At 38.9% G+C, this 21,122-nt stretch overlaps 1 protein-coding gene across 16 annotated transcripts in view; it reads left to right on the forward strand.

The window, feature by feature from the left end:
• LOC309663071 (nuclear body protein SP140-like) overlaps positions 1-21,122 on the forward strand; it is a 77,699-nt gene that overhangs the window by 31,102 nt on the left and 25,475 nt on the right. For 6 of the 16 annotated variants that reach the window (XM_082466406.1, XM_082466416.1, XM_082466414.1 and 3 more), the window contains 8 exons: positions 217-288; positions 5,131-5,214; positions 7,193-7,273; positions 8,409-8,492; positions 8,895-8,975; positions 18,602-18,686; positions 18,902-19,020; positions 19,827-19,880. In XM_082466406.1, coding sequence (XP_082322532.1) covers positions 217-288; positions 5,131-5,214; positions 7,193-7,273; positions 8,409-8,492; positions 8,895-8,975; positions 18,602-18,686; positions 18,902-19,020; positions 19,827-19,880 — 660 coding nt within the window. The remainder of the gene's footprint in view (positions 1-216; positions 289-5,130; positions 5,215-7,192; positions 7,274-8,408; positions 8,493-8,894; positions 8,976-18,601; positions 18,687-18,901; positions 19,021-19,826; positions 19,881-21,122) is intronic. The other 10 variants (XM_082466420.1, XM_082466409.1, XM_082466418.1 and 7 more) reach the window with 7 other exon arrangements.

Genomic DNA, 21,122 nt, shown 5'->3' on the forward strand with positions numbered 1-21,122 from the left:
GGGACAGAAAAATGAGGAGAAAGGTGACTGAGAGATAATGGGAAGGAAAAAAGGCAGAGCGAGGCTCTGGTGGGTCTAAAGTGAGGTGTGTGGAGCAACAGTATCTTTTTCCCAAGGCGAAGTTCACCTGACCATTGAACACCAGAATTCAGCATGAGCATCCTGAGGTCTGTACCTCATCACCATGTCTGGTTGGTCTTTTCTGTTTTTCTTTAGTTTCCTGTGAGCACAAAGCTCTTCAAAGGACAAACGAAGGCAAGTCTGAAGAGATTCCCAAACTGCAAGCAGGTAACGGGGGAGCTAATATTGATTTAAGTGACCAATTATCTCATTAATTTGTTTGCATGTCTGTATGCAAGGGACATTTCCCTTCATTCCCCCAAACACAAACACACACTTTTCCTTAGGCTCTGGTTGCTTTCTTCAGGTATATGGGAGGCAAGGGGGAAAGAGGGGCTAAGGGCCTTAATGGAGGGGCTTCTGGGTAGAGAATTTAAGGGCACAGAATAATAAAAATGTAGATTGGGGCCACCACATGGAGTTGCCTAAGTAGGTTCAATTTTATTTAAAAGGATATGGAATCTAAATACAACCAGATTGGGGTTTGGAGGAGAGAGCTCATTTTAAACTTATGTCCCAGGATTGCATAGGATTAATGAAATACTATGTATAGGAGAGACAAAGAGGAAGTGAGTTAAAAGAAAAAATAGGGATGGATTAAAGACCTAAATGTAAGGCCAGATACTATAAAACTCTTAGAGTAAAACTTAGGCAGAACACTCTTTGACATAAATCACAGCAAGAGCTTTTTTGATACACCTCCTAGAGTAATGAAAATAAAACCAAAAATAAACAAATGGGACCTAATTAAACTTAAAAGTTTTTGCACAGAAAAGGAAACCATAAAACAAAAAGTCAATCCTCAGAATGGGAGAAAATATTTGCAACCAAGTAACTGACACGGGATTAATCTCCAAAATATACAAACAGCTCATACAGCTCAATATCAAAAAAACAAACAGCCCAATCAAAAAATAGGCAGAAGATCTAAATAGACATTTCTCCAAGATCTAAAGAAGACATACAGATGACCAAAAAGCACATGAAGAGATGTTCAACATCACTAATTATTAGAGAAATGCAAATCAAAACTACAATTAGGTATCACCCCACACTGGTTAGAATGGCCATCTTCAAAAAACCTACAGACAATAAATACTGGAGAGAGTGTGGAGAAAAGGGAACCCTCCTACACTGTTGGTGGGAATGTAAATTGGTACAGCCACTATGGAGAACAGTATGGAGTTTCCTTAAAAGAACTAAAAATAGAGCTACCATGTGATCCAGCAGTCCCACTCCTGGGCATATATTTGCAGAAAACCATAATTCGAAGAGATACGTGAACTACAGTGTTCATTGCAGCACTGTTTACAATAGCCAGGACAAGGAAGCAACCTAAATGTCCATTGATAGATGAATGGATAAAGAAGATGGTACATACATACAATGGAATATTACTCAACCATAAAAAAAGAACGAAATAATGCCATTTGCAGCAACATAGATGGACCTAGAGATTGTCATACTGAGTGAAGTAAGTCTGACAGAGAAAGACAAATATCATATGATATCATTTATATGTGGAATCCAAAAAAATGGTACAAATGAACTTATTTATAAAACAGAGTCACAGATGTAGAAAACAAACTTATGGTTACCAAGGGGGAAAGTGGGGGGAAGGATAATTTGGGACAGGAGTCCCCAACCCCTGAGATGCAGACCAGTACCGGTCCATGGCCTGTTAGGAACTGGGTCGCACAGCAGGAGGTGAGCGGCGAGCGAGCCAGTGAAGCTTCATCTGCCGCCCCTCATTGCTGGCATTACCACCTGAACCATCCCCCAACCCCCACCCCCCGTCCGTGGAAAAATTGTCTTCCACGAAACTGGTCCCTGGTGCCAAAAATGTTGGGAACTGCTGATTTAGGAGATTGGGATTGACATATACTCACTACTATATATTAAATAAATAACTAATAAGAACCTACTGTGTAGCACAGGGAACTCTACTCAGCACTCTGTAATGACCTATATGGGGAAAGAGTCTAAAAAAGAGTGGATATATGTATATGTATAACTGATTCACTTTGCTGTACAGCAGAAACTAACACAACATTATACCTCAACTATACTCCAATAAAAATTAATTTAAAAGGGTGAGATAAGGAGGGTGGGAGGGAGACACAAGAGGGAGGAGATATGGGGATATATGTATATGTATAGCTGATTCACTTTGTTATACAGCAGAAACTAACACACCATTGTCAAGTAATTATACTCCAAAAAGGACATTAAAAATTAATTTAAAAAATTAAAAATATAATAAAATAGATAACTAACAATGACCTACTGTGTAGCACAGGGAACTCTACTTAATACTCTGTAATGACCTATATGGGAAAAGAATCTAAAAAAGAGTGGATATATGTATATGTATAACTGATTCACTGTGCTGTACACCTGAAACTAATACAACATTGTAAATCAACTATACTCTAATAAAAATTTTAAAAAATAAATAGACGTGGAATCGAAGTAGAACCAGGTTAGAATGTGGTATCAGGGAGGGGAGATAATTTTCAACCTGCTTTCCTCGAGGTTGTGCCAGGAACATGGGCATAGTGGGTATAATCGCAAAATAGAAAACTCATGTGAAAGACATTTAAAACGAGCCTGCCAAGGGGAAGGAAGGATCCCTGCTCTTTTGTCGGTGGCAAAAGATGAGAACTTTGATGATTTGGAGAAGGAATATGTGAGATGGACAAAATATACAGAAAGGCTGAAATTTTAATTTTTAGATTTAAATTTTAAGTTGAAACATTACAAACAGGAAGTTAAGAACTAGAGAGAACAGATAGAAGCAGGGAAATGAGCACCATAGAAGAAAGGAGGTAAACTCAATAATCAAACAAGGTACAGAATTTAAAAGGTAGAGAATGTGACATTAGAGAAAGATCCAGAGAGGGAAAGTGCTAAGAAATAGAAAGACTGGAGGAAAGTATAACAGTTATACATAGAGAAAAAGATAAAGGAGAAGAGTAAAACGTCTGTAGAGAGGGAACACTATGTACAAGGATGGAGAAGATGGTTTGGGACATTGTTGGGACTGAAAGAAGAGTTGCTGCATGGAAGCAACTTCTAACACTAGGAGTTGAACATGTTAGCCATGAGTTTTCAGATTATGGTTCCTCCAGTTATCAAAGTGGCACCTGTAATACTCTCAGAGGCAATGGGCCTCCCCTCAGCCATTCTTGTATACTTCCATCTATAACTTAATGATCCCCAAATTCCTAACTCTGGCCCCAGCTTGCCTTGTAAGCTCATTCATCTAAGTGCCTGACTATATTTGTACAGGGATCTGAGAGACATCTCCATTTGGATGGTTTTCGGGAACTTCAATACAAGTCGCTTCCATAGTTGCATGTACCATCTTTCTTGATGCCAGATCTGCCTCCTTTCCCCGTATTCCCTATCTCAGTATGGAACACTATTGTTCCATTCTTTAGGTAGACACCTAGGGGTCACCAATGACTCTTTCCCCTCCCTCAACTCACACACCCCATCAATCATCTAGTTTAGTTAACTATACCTTTAACTTGTCTCTTACTCGTCCATTTGTTGCCACACCCGACACAGAAGCCCTAGTCAGTTCTCTCTTCTCTCTGGAACTAGAGCCAGAGCAACAGACTCTATCTGGTCTCATACCTTCCCCCAGTCATCCTCCCACCATATCCATTCTCTCCAACTCAACTAGATGACCCTTTGAAAATGCAGGTTGGCTTATCTCACTTTCCTACCTTAAATCAATAACTTTTTGTTGTCAAAAGGATTAAATCCTTCCCTATTTTCCTTCCCATGGCTCCAGCCTCATGTCTGCCTCTCCTGCAACGACTTCTAAAGTTTGTTTAAAACTTTGCAGTAATTTTAATTTTGACTACTTTTTCTCATCTGAGCCTTTGCACACACTTAGCCCTGTGCTTGGAACAATTTTCTTGGTCCACTCCACTCTCCATTCTGCTCACTAATCTGGTGAAATCACATGGAAGTTATAGACCACCTCAGAGATACCTTTTCTAATTCCTAGTTCTAGAAAAAAACAGCATGAGAGACGGGGAGAAGACATAAAGCTCAGCATCAAGAAAGGAAAAGGGAGAAAAGGCAGGTGGGAACAGACATGGGAGAAGAAACAAACCAGGACAAAGAGAAGTACCAAGAGATTCCAATAGCAAGATACAGAGATAGAAATAGAAGAAGCAGAGATGTGTGGGAAGGGTGAGAATGAGAAAGAGAACAAGGTTGGGAGACAATGTGTACAGTCTCCATCAGATTATTGGATTGTGCAAGTCCCCTCTTACCTTCACGAAACCCTAAGACACAGGTATGCAAACTGTTGTAACTTCTATTTTATGGTTGGGGAAATGAAACAGAAGGGCATGGAGGTTATTTTTGCAAGGGCAAGGTAGAAAAGGAAGAGTGGACACCAGCATCTTGGGTGTGTCACTGAGGGTGACAGTTGTGTGAAGCCAGCTGACAGTCAGCGTGGGGTCATGTGGTCAGAAAAGGAAGAGGAAACCCAAGGAGTTCTGCAGGTTCCCAGGGGAGTGAACCAGGGTCCAAGAGAAGATTTAGTTAAGGAAAAAATAATGTTGGTGGGGTGGGAAAGGAAACCACTGAGAGACAGGGAGTATAGAAATGGACCCAACCACTTGGGCTTGAAGAGATCTAGAATAAGAAAGCTGGAAAGGATAACAGGAGAAAAGAGATACAGTATCACTGGAAAACAAACAAACAAACAAAAAAACCCAAGACCTGAAAACAAGAGATGAGGAGAGAAACACAGACAATCAAAGAGATGCACAGCTAGGAAACAGAGCTGTGTGGAGGTGGAACTGTGGATAGGACACTGAGAAGGAGAGAGAAGAGGTGCAGATGGCAAAGAAGCAGGAGACGGTGTGGCTCTCAGGAGCAGTGCTTGGAGCAGACATATGGCTTTCCCGTCATGTTTGGCATGAGCCAACCGAGGTCTGTTTCTGATCGCCCTGCATGGTCCATCATGTCCTTGTTTCTCTGCAGTGACCTGTTATCCCAAAGCTCCCCAAATGACTCACGAAGGAAAACCCAAGGAGGTGCTCAGCCTACTACCAGTAGAGGGAGAAGGTAATTATGATTTAAACTCCTCAATAAATAGGAAAAAAAATCCCCCCTTCTCTCATCTTGCCATTCTCTTCTTCATATTCACATACATACACATGGAATTGTGTCGATTTTCTGTTTTGTTTTTTCCAAAACTGTGGGAGAGACTAAGGAGAAAGGTGAGCTGAGCTGAGTGGGGAGAGTACCCCTGCGTGGAGAACGTAGGGAGACAGGATGTGCCAAAGGTAGGCTGGGGTCCCAAAGCAGAAGTACCTGGGTGACTTTATTAAATGCATATAAAATCCAAATGTCAGCAGGTTATGGCAGTTGAGGCAAGGAGATCATTTTCAGCTTACTTCTGGAAGTACAAGGAACATGGAAGTAAGTTTTGTGAATGACTGATAAGCTTGCAATTTAGAAAGGTCATGGGGGACACTTAGAATAGAGCTGATAAGGGAAGGCTCTCCGGCACTGTGGTCCATGTGAAAATGGAAGGACTTTTGTCAGTTTGGGAGAAGGGATCTGTGAGCATGAGGAAAATATATAAAATAAGGAAATTTTACAGGCATCTAGAAAGAGAAGACCCAGAGAAAAAGAGAAAAGGAGAAAATGGAAGACAAGGTAGAAAGGGAATTACCTCAATAAGAAATGAGATACAAAGATAAAAATTAGAGAAACCATATAGAGAGGCAAATAAATACCAAAAAAAAAAAAAATGTGCAAGGAAGTGCAGAGAAACTATGTCGAGAAAGAGTTTTATCAGATCAATAAAGAGTGAAAACTGCTGTACAGGGAAGAGAGGAGAGAAGTTGGGATCCTGGAGCACTGAAGTATGCACATCAGACAGGAGCACCTTCGATCCCAGTAGTGAGTTTCCAAGTTAGGTTTGCCCCATGGAGAGAGCGGTGTCCATAACATAGAGTAATAATTCTCTCCCTGGCAGCCTCAGCTACTCTCAGGTAACAGAATGTGTCTCAAGCACATGCCTGCTAGGCAGACCCATCTTCCAAGGTCATCCATCTATGTATGTACCTGAAGACATTTATCCCAGGGTCTTCTCCATTTGGATGTCTTTCAGGAACTGAAACTTCCAAAATTGAAACCAACATCTTCTTCCATGAAACTGGAATGTCCTTTTCTTACAGGGTTTGCTCTCTCAGTAAATGGAACTTGAATGTCCCATTTTCTCTTGCTCCCATCTTGCCCATTTTCTCCACTTTAGCACAATTTTTATTTGCAAGATGGAAATCAGATCATATTACTTTCCCACTTAAACCTGGTGTCCTTTGTTGTCCAAAGAGTAGATCAGTTATCCTTCCTGTCTTGCTGTGCCTTCCGTTCATCATGCGACCCTTGCCAATTTCTTCTTCCTCATCTCTAATGATAGTATAAATATTTTCAGTGATTGCAATGTTCTGATCTTTCTTTTATATGAGGGATTTGGAAAAATTTTCCGCTGTGGTTGGTGGTGTTGCCTTGGTCCACTCTATTTCTTACCCCATTCCCTGATCAGGTTATATTATACTATTTTAGGGTTGCCTCTCCTAACACTCACCATGAGAAAGGGAGCGAGAGGGAAAAATGGGATGGGGAAAGGTGATAAAGAGCAGTGTCAAGGCTGCAAGAGAAAAAGAGACAGGAGCAGAGGAGACAGAAACACACCAAAACAAAGAGAAACATCTAGAGATGCTGGCAGAAAGAAACAAGGGCAGAGACAGAAAAATATGCAGAGGCAATGGGGAAGAGGAAGAAGTAGAAAGAGAATTAGGTGTACGGGGAGTGTGGGAGATGGTGGGTGGTTCTCAGCCTCCGGTGGTAGTGATGGGAGGGAGTTAACCTGCAGGCCAGGGGAACCCCAAGGGCAGACCAAGATGGTCTGGGATAGAGACAGTCCCACCCATGAGATCATTGAGCTTCCCATGTCTTCAGTATGAGTTTTCTTGCCATGATTTCCCCCTGCTTGTGTACTCAGACCTCTGAGGGATTTCATTCCTTTCTGCAGAGGACAACAATGCCTGTTGGGAGGTCTGTGACAAAGAAGAGCCCCAGGAAGCCTCGAGCTCCCCACCAAGATGTGGGCCAGGTAAGGAAGGGGGGATTGCCAGCCCTGAGCTGCAGGGTTTCAGATGTCTGAATTCAGAGCTGAACAGCATGACCCTTGTTAGAATAGATGTGTTCCCTCTTTGTGTTGCAGTAGATCAGTCCTAAAGAAGGAGAGAGTGTTTTTTCCTCCACAATCTTTATGCTTATTTACACTAAAGGCTCAGTATTGTGATTTTAACCCCTGACCACCTTTTATTTTCTATAAGGAGTAAAAGATAAGTATTTATCTAGTGTTTAATAATAATAATATTATATTGTCATAACCTTGGATAGGCTTCCGAAGAAACATGGTCCTTGAGATCTACTTGTCAGAAATTAAGATCAATGACTCTAACGCCCAAATGACATTTTTTGCCACGTATTCTTCATCAGGTTATTGGAGTATATAGCACTTTATTCTTTTCAAAGTACTTTGGCAAGTAAGATTTCCTCACAAAACTTTAGGACTTAGCCAGGGAAACAGTTAATATCCTTCCTTAGAGATAAGAATATGGACGCACAGAAGAAGGATACTTGTTTTTGCCTGAGATCAAAGTAGGAGGAAGGGCAGAGATACCTGTGTCCCGAGTATCTCATTGCAGGTGGTGGTTGTGTGAGGCTTGTAGCAGGTCAGTGTCCAAAGGGAGACCTGCAGGATCCCAAGGGCAATAGAACAGAGCCTGAACCAGAGAGCCTTCCACTTCTCAAATAAAGAATGTCAGTAGGGAGAAGAAGAGATCAAGAGAGACAGTGAGGGAAGGAATGGATCCTGCTGTAGGGATTGGAGAGACCTAGAAGAACGGAGCTGGAGAGAATAAGCAGAAAAGGAGAGATTAAGATCATCACTGAGGAAAAAAAGTAAAGATAGAAGACGTCAGGGGGATGAGAGCCCACAAAATCAAAGGCGCACAATTATTCTCCTAGTGCAGAAGCAGAAATGTTTAGGGGCACGTCTATAGATAGGAAACTGAGAAGCAGAGGGTAGGAGAATGAGATTAATGAGGTGGAAATAGAGGCAGAACAGGGCTTAGTTGGATCTCAGGTGTGGTTCTTGGAGCAGATGTCCCTTTTCCCAAAGGGCAGCTCACCTGTGGTCTGAGCATCCTGGCTCAGCTCATTTTCTTGTTTCTCTTTAGTGTCCTGTGATCCTGAAACTTCCCAAATGACCAATGAAGAAGAACCAGAGGAGCTGCCTAGTCAACCACTATGTGATGGAGAAGGTAATTGTGATTTCAACTCCCAAATTGAATCTTTGTTTTTCTGTCTGCAGAGAGGAAAATCTCCATCTTTCTTCTCCCTGCCTACCCTGCTCCCCTTCACATACCCATACAGAAGAAATATGTAGAGCCAACTGGAAAGGATGAAAAAGACAGAGAAAATTAGTGTATAAGAAGGGAGTGAGATGGGTAGACTGTTTTCAGCCTCTGATGACAGTGACGGGAACCATGTTAACCTCTAGGTCAGGTGAGCTCAAAGGCAGGAGGGTCTAAGGGCAAGGACATTCCCATCTTGGAGATACTTGAGCTGCTCTGGTCTTCCTGGTTGTCCCTGGGAGGGTTTTCCTGCTATGGTTTCCATTGGTCATACACTGGGATTCCAAGAGATTTCATTCTATTTATCAGAAGGAAGTAGTACCTATTCAGAAATGTGTGATGAAGAAGAACCCCAGGAATCCTTGAGCTCACTACCAAAAAGGGGAGCAGGTGAGAGAGATAAGGACTGTCTGGGCTGCAGGGTGTCAGGAGGATGGTGTTTCCTAATGGATTTTACTCTGGGAATACTCCACAATGAAAGTTCCAGTTAATTCTCAAATATCATTCTTCACATTTACCTTGGCTCTTTGGCTCTTGTACCTTGCAAGGGGCAAGAAACCTTGAGCAACTCCATAATTAGGAGATCATGTTGTTTGATTGTAGGTATCCATATATTCAGTTGTAGTAGATAGAATTCCACATAGGAGAAAGAACACAGAAGCTGCACAAAAATTTGATTAACTTTAGTGGAACTGTTAGTACATTATCTCTAGCTATTTATTATCTCCCAAGAATATTTATATTCACCTCTTCCAGCACCAAAACATAATCTTTCATTTGTGTATTATCTACAGAGAGTTGATTTATTGGTTAAGTTGGTGTAATGTACTTTAAATCATCATAAACTCTTTCTTTGCCCAAATGTTTGAACTTTTGATCTTATTATAGGAATAACTCATGACTTCAAATGTTTGAGGTTCTTTGGGGGTTGTAGTTGCTTCCTATTCCATGGACAACGCTCAAAGATGAAGTACAGTTGGGTTTAAGCTGATTTTAATGATTAGGTGGAGTCATGGTCTTTATATAAATAGTTTGTAGCATCCTTGCCCTGAATGCCCATCAATAGCTGTCAGCCTGATATTTCTTAATGCAATTTATTCTCAATTAAAATTTATTTTAGAAGCATAATTATGAGTAAGCCATTATTTTTTTCCAGGAGTTGGCTTGGGACGATGACATATTCAAAAATTCTTCAAATTGGCTCTACTAGAAATATTTTAGAAGAACTGAATTATAAAGTTAGAGTGGTGATCGTCCTAAGTGAAGTCGGTCTTGGAATGTTATTATTAGTAGTAACATTATGGGAAAGTCAGAGGCTTCAAACATTAAACCAGTAAATAGAAAAACTAAAGTTGTAAGGATAAAGGATAAAAATATGAAGGAGAATGTGACAATCAGTGTGACAATCTAGGCATCCAGGAAAACCTTATTCTGATGATCTTGAGTGGAAGCAGTTCTACTTCATGGAATTATCTGCGTGTTCTGGGGATCTTTGGGTAGTAAAAAGACATTAAATAATCCACTTGATATCTGTTTTTATATGGGTACCTGAAGAGATTGAAAATCTGTTTGCTTCCACAGCATTCAGAAGTTATGATCTACTCCAAATACATAATGGCTTTCAGTTTAACAATTTGACACGTCCTAGAGAAGGCTCTATGTTCAGTTACTTGAGACAATTTTGCTTTCTGTAAGGGAATGAACTCTACAAGGGAGTCTGGAACAGTCATTGCATAACCAGCCTGGTATTTCATTTTACTTTATTTTCTTTTGTCTCATTTAATTTTATTTTTATTTTGGAGATAAAACTTATCACCAAACAATATTAAGTCAGGATTTAGTAAGGAAGTATCTAAACTATCTCTTCTGGAAGTGGACATTAGAAACTAAATCCTAGGATTCTCCTTCCTTGAGTAAGAATATTACTCTATAACACACACACACACACACACACACACACACACACACACACACACATATCACATTTTCTTTATCTATTTATCTATTGATGAACACATAGGTTGTTCCCATGTCTTTGGCTATTGTTTAAATAATGCTGAAATGAACATTAGGGTGCAGATTTTGTTTCCTTTGGATTATATATCCAGGAGTGGAATTGCTGGAACATACGGTAGTTCTATTTTTAGTTTTTTGAGTAAACTCCGTGCTGTTTTCCACAGTGGCCGCACCAATTTACATCCCACCAACAGTGCTCAAGGGTTCCCTTTGCTCCACATTCTCAGCAACATTTGTTATTGCTTGTGTTGACAATCTCCTTTTCTTAAACATCAACTCTGCCATACAACGTAACCTGAAAATGGGGGTAATGTCTTAGGATATTCATGGTCCCTGGGGTTTAGGAACAAATCTTGGGAGGTCATTTCAGAATTCTACCTATGACAATGAAGCTTGAGTAAATCTCCAGAAAATAACTATCCAGATGAGCCATTGATTTTCCCAAGCAAATAATATAGGCTGTCAAACAAATTAAAACACCAAAGAAAGCTGAGCATAAGTGTGTTAAAGAAAAGAAGTTGACTTTAGAAAAGACTATAGTAATTGGCTTAGGCACTACAGGGAAGTGAGGTATACCTATGTTGTTTATTTCCTGCATACCTTGAATATGCATAGTATAGGCATACTGGTGTTCAGATTAACTATAAAGTGATCATGTGTAGGAGAATTTTCCAGGAATTCTAAGGTTAGCCCTTCTTAGTACACTTAATATGTAGTTTCATTTGCAGAATAGAGCCCTACCTACTAAATTTATAGGAGTTTCTTAGAGAAAAGAAAGGACTGTTTGTTACATAATGGTCTGAATATAGCGGTTATTGGTTGGCACATGGAACTACTCTTGGTCATTTTTTTCAGTCCTTTTAGAGAAATATTATCAAATGAGTCATTTACTTTTGACATGCCAAAAGTTCCCCACTGAAATCTAAAGACATCTTTTGTGAAAATTTACCATTTATTAAGTGCAAGTTAGAATCATACTGAGAGTACAGAGAGGAAGTGCAAGTTCTGCCAGTGGGAGATTGTGACTTTGGCAAAGACAAGCCCATGACATAGAGTCATAAATATGAATGGTGTCCTGCAAATGGAGTATTGTGCTCATCAATCAAGCAGAAACTAAAAAGAAGACATATGATCAATTATATGATAACAGTTATGTATTAAACAAAAGGATTTTCTTTCAAAAATTAATACGATGTCAAGTATCCTCATGAAAGTTTTGGTGAGGGACCCAAGACAAAATGTGACAAAATATATTTGCACAAATTATCTACTTTCTAATGGACCCCCATCCATTAATTAGTCTTTGGGGCTAGCTTGGATTGGGGATTGATCAAGTCTATGCCTCTATCTATTTGCTTTGGATCACTATCTTCTTATAATCAAGAAGCACAGGAAAATCAGGAACAGACAAACACACATGAGACAAGACTTTAAAAAAAATAGACAAAAGAAAAGTGAGAGTAAATGAAGTAGTGGAAGAATAAGCACATTAACAGAACATTTGCTAAATGCTGTCCCGCCAAACCAAAATGTCTACTTACTTTGTATCTAATTGCATACACATCTTTAAATAATAAAATAAATTCAGAAATAAAACTTCAATGAAACAAGTCAGAGCTCAAGTTGTTCTTGTGATGGATTCACTTGGCAGTGGATCAGGAAGACAATCTGAGTTGTGCACAAGAAGCTGGGGTTTTGGACCAACACCTGTTGGTCCAAGGGTCCCACAAGACACCCCTAAGCAAGAGTCCTCAAAATGATCTTGGTGGGAACACCATTTGTGAAGGAAGAGTGGCCACCATGAAATATTTGAAGCTAAAGCTGGATTTATTGCTTGCTAAGCAAGACACATGGTGGGAGGAAGCACTGTACACAGTTTTTTAAATAAAGGAAACTGCTGATTTTACTTATTTTTTAATTAATTTTTATTGGAGTATAGTTGATTTACAATGTTGTGTTTTTATTTACAGTTTTGGGAAGCATGTAGTTCAGGGACTGCAGACTTTCAGAAACAGGAGTGTTTATAAATTGGTTAGCATTTAGCCATACACATAGGCTTTCTGAAGTGCGTCTGTTGCTGACTGGCTGATTTTCGTAAGTGTAAGGCTGCCGCTGATTAGCTGACTTTAGTTGTGGTTAGTGATGCAAGCAGTCATTGGCCAACTGGGATGAATTTAAAACTGGTTCTGGCAATTACTTTTTGCAACTTTCAAAGGATAGTCAGTTCTTCCTAGAAGGATAAGATCTTTTTATTTTATTCTTAGGACTAAAAGTAGAAAAATAAAAGTAGAGAAAGCAGAATGAGGTTCAAAAGATGGGAAAAACATGGCTCTGTCGGATCTCAGGTGTGATTATTGGAGCAGATATTCTTTTTCCCAGAAAGCAATTCATTGTTTTTTTTTTTCTTTTTGGTTTTTCTTTTCTTTTCTTTTCTTTTTTTTTTTGTTACATCTTTATTGGAGTATAATTGCTTTACAATGTTGTGTTAGTTTCTGCTGTATAACATAGTGAATCAGATATATGTATACATATATCCCCATATCCCCTCCCTCTTGCGTCTCTCTCCCACCCTCCCTATCCCACCCCTCTAGGTGGTCACAAAGCACTGAGCTGATCTCCCTGTGCTATGTGGCTGCTTCCCACTACCTATCTATTTTACATTTGGTAGTGTATATATGTCAATGTAACTCTATCACTTTGTCCCATCTTACCTGTCCCCCTCCCTGTGTCCTCAAGTCCATTCTCTGCATCTACATCTTTATTCCTGTCCTGCCCCTAGGTTCATCAGAACCATTTTTTTAAAATTCCATATATATGTGTTAGCGCAGAGTATTTGTTTTTCTCTTTCTGACTTACTTCACTCTGTGTGACAGACTCTAGGTCCATCCACCTCACTATAAATAACTCAGTTTCATTCCTTTTTATGGCTGAGTAATATTCTGTTGTATATATGTGCCACATCTTCTTTATCCGTTCATCTGTTGATGGACACTTAGGTTGCTTACATGTGCTGGCTATTGTAAATAGAGCTGCAATGAACATTTTGGTACATGTCTCTTTTTGAATTATGGTTTTCTCAGGGTATATGCCCAGTAGTGGGATTGCTGGGTCGTATGGTAGTTCTATTTTTAGTTTTTTAAGGAACCTCCATACAGTACTGCATAGTGGCTGTATCAATTTACATTCCCACCAACAGTGCAAGAGGGTTCCCTTTTCTCCACACTCTCTCCAGCGTTTATTGTTTGTAGATTTTTTTATTATGGCCATTCTCACCAGGGTGAGGTGATACCTCATTGTGGTTTTGATTTGCATTTCTCTAATGATTAGTGATGTTGAGCATCTTTTCATGTGTTTGTTGGCAATCTGTATATCTTCTTTGGAGAAATGTCTATTTAGGTCCTCTGCCCATTTTTGGATTGGGTTGTTTGTTTTTTTTAATATTGAGCTGCATGAGCTGCTTGTATACTTTGGAGATTAATCCTTTGTTATTTGCTTCGTTTGCAAATATTTTCTCCCATTCTGAGGGCTGTCTTTCTTCTTATTTATGGTTTCCTTTTAAGTTTCATTAGGTCCCATGTGTTTATTTTTGTCTTTATTTCCATTTCTCTAGGAGGTGGGTCAAAAAGGATCTCCTTGTGATTTATGTCAAAGAGTGTTCTTTCTATGTTTTCCTCTAAGAGTTTTATAACGTCTGGCCTTACATTTAGATCTTTAATCCATTTTGAGCCTATTTTTGTGTATGGTATTAGGAAGTATTCTAATTTCATTCTTTTACATGTAGCTGTCCAGTTTTCCCAGCACCACTTATTGAAGAGGCTGTCTTCTCTCCATTGTATATCAAAGATAAGGTGACCATATGTGCGTGGGTTTATCTCTGGGCTTTCTATTCTGTTCCATTGATCTGGATTTCTGTTTTTGTGCCAGTACCATACTGTCTTGATAATTGTGGCTTTGTAGTATAGTCTGAAGTCAGGGAACCTGATTCCTCCAGCTCCGTTTTTCTTTCTCAAGATTGCTTTGCCTATTCGAGGTCTTTTGTGTTTCCATACAAATTGCGAAATTTTTGGTTCTAGTTCTGTGAAAAATGCCATTGGTAGTGTGATAGGGATTGCATTGAATCTGTAGATTGCTTTGGGTAGTATTGTCATTTTCACGATATTGATTCTTCCAATCCAAGAACATGGTATATCTCTCCATCTGTTTGTATCATCTTTAATTTCTTTCATCAGTGTCTTATAGTTTTCTGCATACAGGTCTTTCATCTCCTTAGGTAGGTTTATTCCTATGTATTTTCTTCTTTTTGTTGCAGTGGTAAATGGGAGTGTTTCCTTAATTTCTCTTTCAGGTTTTTCATCATTAGGGTATAGGCATGCAAGAGATTTCTGTGCATTAATTTTGTATCCTGCTACTCTACCAAATTCATTGACTAGCTCTAGTAGTTTTCTGGTAGCATCTTTAGGATTCTCTATGTATAGTATCATGTCATCTGCAAACAGTGAGAGTTTTACTTCTTCTTTTCTGATTTGGATTCCTTTTATTTCTTTTTCTTCTTGGATTGCTGTGGCTAAAACTTCCAAAACTATGTTGAATACTAGTGGTGAGAGTGGGCACCCTTGTCTTGTTCCTGATCTTAGAGGAGATGGTTTCACTTTTTCACCATTGAGAACGATGTTGGCTGTGGGTTTGTCATATATGGCCTTTATTATGTTGAGGTAAGTTCCCTCTATGCCTACTTTCTGGACGGTTTTTTATTATAAATGGGTGTTGAATTTTTTCAAAAGCTTTTTCTGCATCTATCAAGATTATCATGGGGTTTTTCTCCTTCAATTTGTTAATATGGTGTATCACATTGATTGATTTGCATATATTGAAGAATCCTTGCATTCCTGGGATAAACCCCACTTGATCATGGTGTATGATCCTTTTAATGTGTTGTTGGATTCTGTTTGCTAGTATTTTGTTGAGGATTTTTGCATCTATGTTCATCAGTAATATTGGCCTCTCGTTTTCTATCCTTGTGACATCTTTGTCTGGTTTTGGTATCAGGATGATGGTGGCCTCATAGAATGAGTTTGGGAGTGTTCCTCCCTCTGCTATGTTTGGGAAGAGTTTGAGAAGGATATGTGTTAGCTCTTCTCTAAATGTTTGATAGAATTCGCCTGTGAAGCCATCTGGTCCTGGGCTTTTGTTTGTTGGAAGATTTTTAATTGCAATTTCAATTTCAGTACTTGTGATTGTTCTGTTTATATTTTCTATTTCTTCCTGGTTCAGTCTCAGAAGGTTGTGCTTTTCTAAGAATTTGTCCATTTCTTCCAGGTTGTCCATTTTATTGGTATATAGTTGCTTGTAGTAATCTCTCATGATCCTTTGTATTTCTGCAGTGTCAGTTGTTACTTCTCCTTTTTCATTTCTAATTCTGTTGATTTGAGTCTTCTCTCTTTTTTTCTAGATGAGTCTGGTTAATGGTTTATCAATTTTGTTTATCTTCTCAAAGAACCAGCTTTTAGTTTTATTGATCTTTGCTATTTTTTCCTTCATTTATTTTCATTTATTTCTGATTTGATCTTTATGATTTCTTTCCTACTGCTAATTTTGGGCTTTCTTTGTTCTCCCTTCTCTCATTGCTTTAGGTGTAAGGTTAGGTTGTTTATTTGAGATTTTTCTTATTTCTTGAGGTAGGATAGTATTGCTATAAACTTCCCTCTTAGAACTGCTTTTGCTGCATCCCATAGGTTTTGGGTCATTGTGTTTTCATTGTCATTTGTTTCTAGGTATTTTTGGATTTCCTCTTTGATTTCTTCAGTGACCTCTTGGTTATTTAGTAGTGTATTGTTTAGCCTCCATGTGTTTGTATTTTTTACAGTTTTTTTCCTGTAATTGATATCTACTCTCATAGCACTGTGGTCATAAAAGATACTTGATATGATTTCAATTTTCTAAAATTTACCAAGGCTTGACTTGTGTCCCAGGATATGATCTATCCTGGAGAATGTCCCACGAGCACTTGCGAAGAAAGTGTATTCTGTTGTTTTTGGATGAAATTTCCTATAAATATCAATTAAGTCCATCTTGTTTAATGTGTCATTTAAAGCTTGTGTTTCCTTATTTATTTTCACTTTGGATGATCTGTCCATTGGTGAAAGTGAGCTGTTAAAGTCCCCTGCTATTATTGTGTTACTGTCGATTTCCCCTTTTATGGCTGTTAGCATTTGCCTTATGTATTGTGGTGCTCCTATGTTGGGTGTGTAAATATTTACAATTGTTATATCTTCTTGGATTGACCCCTTGATCATTATATAGTGTCCTTCTTTGTCTCTTGTAATAGTCTTTATTTTAAAGTCTATTTTGTCTGATATGAGAATTGCTACTCCAGCTTTCTTTTGATTTGCATTTGCATGGAATATCTTTTTCCATCCCCTCACTTTCAGTCTGTATGTGTCCCTAGGTCTGAAGTGGGTCTCTTGTAGACAGCATATATACGGGTCTTGTTTTTGTATCCATTCAGCCAGTCTATGTCTTTTGGCTGGAGCATTTAATCCATTTACATTTAAGGTAATTATCGATATGTACGTTCCTATTACCATTTTCTTAATTGTTTTGGGTTTGTTTTGGTAGGTCTTTTCCTTCTCTTGTGTTTCCTGCCTAGAGAAGTTCCTTTAGCATTTGTTGTAAAGCTGGTTTGGTGGTGCTGAATTCTCTTAGCTTTTGCTTGTCTGTAAAGGTTTTAATTTCTCCATTGAATCTGAATGAGACCCTTGCTGGGTAGAGTAATCTTGGTTGTAGGTTTTTCTCTTTCATCACTTTAAATATGTCCTGCCACTCCCTTCTGGCTTGCAGAGTTTCTGCTGAAAGATCAGCTGTCAACCTTATAGGGATTCCCTTATATGTTATTTGTTGTTTTTCCCTTTCTGCTTTTAATATTTTTTCTTTGTATTTAATTTTTGATTGTTTGATTAATATGTGTCTTGGCATGTTTCTCCTTGGATTTATGCTGTATAGGACTCTCTGCGCTTCCTGGACTTGATTGACTCTTTCCTCTCCCATGTTAGGGAAGTTTTCAACTATAATCTCTTCAAATATTTTCTCAGTCCCTTTCTTTTTCTCTTCTTCTGAGACCCCTATAATTCGAATGTTGGTATGTTTAACGTTGTCCCAGAGGTCTCTGAGACTGTCCTTAGTTCTTTTCATTCTTTTTTCTTTATTTTTCTCTGTGGTAGTTATTTCCACTATTTTATCTTCCAGGTCACTTATCCGTTCTTCTGCCTCAGTTATTCTGCTACTTATTGCTTCTAGAGACTTTTTAATTTCATTTATTTTGTTGTTCATCATTGTTTGTTTGCTCTTTAGTTCTTCTTGTTCCTTGTTAAATGTATCTTGTATTTCCTCCATTCTATTTCCAAGGTTTTGGGTCATCTTTTCCAAGATTTTGGATCATCTTTATTTCCAAGATTTTGGATCATTCATTACTCTGAATTCTTTTTCAGGTAAACTGCGTATTTCCTCTTCATTTGTTTGGTCTGGTGGGTTTTTACCTTGCTCCTTCATCTGCTGTGTGTTTCTCTGTCTTCTCATTTTGTTTAACTTACTGTGTTTGGGGTCTCCTTTTCGCAGGCTGCAGGTTCGTAGTTCCCATTGTTTTTGGTGTCCGTCCCCAGTGGGTAAGGTTGGTTCAGGGGTCTGTGTTGGCTGCCTGGTGGAGGGGACTGGTGCCTGTGTTCTAGTGGGTGGGGCTGGATCTTGTCTTTCTGGTGGGCAGAGCCGTGTCTGGTGGTGTGTTTTGGGATGTCTGTGAACTTAGTAAGATTTTAGGCAGCCTCTCTGCTAGTTGGTGGGGTTGTGTTCCTGTCTTGCTAGTTGTTTGGCATGGGGTGTCCAGCACTGGAGCTAGAAAGCAGTTCATTTTAGTTCAGAATATTAGTGTGCATTATGAGAGCCCCAGGAACTCTTCCCTAATCACTGTCTCAGGATCTGTGGATGGTAATTTTCCTGTTTCTCTTTAGTATCTGGCAAACTAGAAGCTCTCCAAATGAATACAGAAGGAGATTCTGAAGAGCTAACTTCTAGTCCACTATCTTATGATGGACAAGATAATTATGAATTAAGAAAAAAAACAGAAACAAAGTTCTGGTAAAGAGAAAGGGATGAGAAAGGGGAAAAGAGAGACTTAAAGGAAGAGTCAGGTGTAGGGAGGATCAATGAAAGATTTCAGAGGAAGAAGTAGAAAAAGTGGGATCAACAAGGGTTCAGAAAAGAGGATCACTAGAGAAATGAAAAGTCTTCATAATTCACAATTTTGGCCCAGGAGCAGAGCTACCAACATTTGGAAATGAGAAGTGTTCCTGTGTTATGTGTTTCTCAAAAGACGTGCCAGGAGGTCCAGAAGGAAGTACTGAAAGTAAAGAAGCTAGTGACATGATGGGTAAGGCTACCTGAGTGTGGTGAGATGGGGGTGGCTCCACTGGTAACACAGACGCAGGTTGGGTGGTGGCAGGTGGTCCAATCCATCCCAGTATCCTGATCTCTGCACTTGCTTGACCTGATCCTTTTGGGAATAGCAAGGAAGCAAGAGATCATTATAAAATTGTGTTTAAGGGATGGCCCATGTTGATTATATATGGATGATGTAGTAGAAATACACTTTTAAAAATGGCAGTATATTGTTTATTACATCAGTATATTACTAATAAAGCCTTGTGATTTACAATGTTTTCTATGCCTGTCACCCAAGAAAGTCAAGTGTATGTCCACTAGTAGATAATAGTGTCATTTTGTCACAACCTTAGAAAGGTCTCAAAAGATAACTAGTCCTGTCACTTAATTGTCAGGAGAAAAGACTTCAGATCAACTATTCTTAACCCAGCACATATTTTTGATAGATGTTCTCCAGCATGTCACTTGTTTATACAGTGATCCTATTAAGTTTTGTACGTAAGATCTTATTTAATCCTAACAAAATTCTTAAGAACTAGACAAATATCCCTGAGTAAACTGAAGTACATAGGTATTGAAGAATGTTTTTCGAAGTCCCATTAAGAAATAAAGGAAGACCCAGGGCCCATCTTGGACTCTCATTTCTCAATTCAGTAGGTTTAGTTCCTTTAGAAGGAAGAGACAGATGATAACCCAAACATCTTTATAAATTCAAGCCTTCTGCAGTATGAATCATCCTAAGATTTGTAACTTTTTTAAATTCATTTTTGTTTCCTCATCACCTGTTTTTTCTAGATACTGTGGATCTTGGAAACAACTCTACTTTGGGAAAACTCAAGAGGAAAAGAAGTAAGAGTGCATACAATTTTACTTGCTTTTGATATTAAAATGAGTTTTTAAGGCCAGTTTCATTATTATTATTTATAATAATAAATATTACTAATATGACAGCCCCATAAAGACGTCTATATCCTAATCTCTGGAACCTGTAATCTGTTCTCTTACATGGCAAAAGGGATTTTACAGATATAATTAAGATAGGGACCTTGAAAGGGGAGATTATCCTGGATTATTGTGGTGCATCCAATATCATCAAATGGGCCTTAAAAAATGAAGAACTGTTCCTGGCTGTGAAGAGAGGGAGAAGCGATTATGGAAGATAGTCACAGAGAGATGCAATATTGCTGGCTTTGCAGATGGAGGGGAGGAAAAAGGAATATGGGTGGCTCCTAGAAGCTGGGAAAGTAAAAGAAATAGATTTTCCTCTACAGCCTCCAGACAGGAATGAAGGCCTACTGAAACCTTGATTTTAGCCCAGAGAGACCCTTGTCAGACTTCTAACCGACACAACTGTAAGATAATAAATTGTTTTAAGTCACTAAATTTGAGGTCATTTGTTATGGCAGCAATAAAAGAGTAATACAGAATTTTTGGTCATTGGAAGTAGGGTGCAGCTATAATGCATTCCTGAAAATGTGGAAGTGGCTTTGGAATTGGGCAACGGCCAGGGGAAATTGGGTTATAAGAAGAACTTTAAGTAGAATGATAGAGAATGTCTAGATTGCCTTGAGCAGTTTGTTAGTAGAAAGGTGGTGCTGAAGACTCTGCTTGTGAGGACTTGGAAGTGAAGTACATGGTAGAGAAAACCTATATCATATTAGAGAATATGTAAATTGTCGTGAAGCCACTGTTAGTTTAAAGGTGTCACTGAAGGAAATAAGGAACATGTTTTTGGAAATTAAAGGAAAGGGGATCCTTATTATATAGTGGCAGAAAGCTCAGTGAAATTCTGTTCTGCAGTTATGCGGAAAGCAGAATTTTCTGGATATATAGCTAAGGAGATTTCTAAGTACTGTGATAAAGGTGCAGCTGGTTTCATGTTGCTGCTTAGAGTAAACTGTGAAAGAGATAAGTCAAGGGAAGAACTGCTAAACAAAAGGCATCAGAACTTGATGATTTGGAAAATTCTTAGCCTCTTCAGATTGCAAAAGATGCTCAAATTAGGAGCTTCATTGTCAGGAAAACGTGCTCTGCAGTGACAAGCAAGAGTGTGGCTGTATAACTTTTTGCTAATGCCCCAGAAGTAGTGAA

This window comes from Balaenoptera physalus, assembly GCF_965194825.1.
Source record: "Balaenoptera physalus genome assembly, chromosome: 6".
NCBI lineage: Eukaryota > Metazoa > Chordata > Mammalia > Artiodactyla > Balaenopteridae > Balaenoptera > Balaenoptera physalus.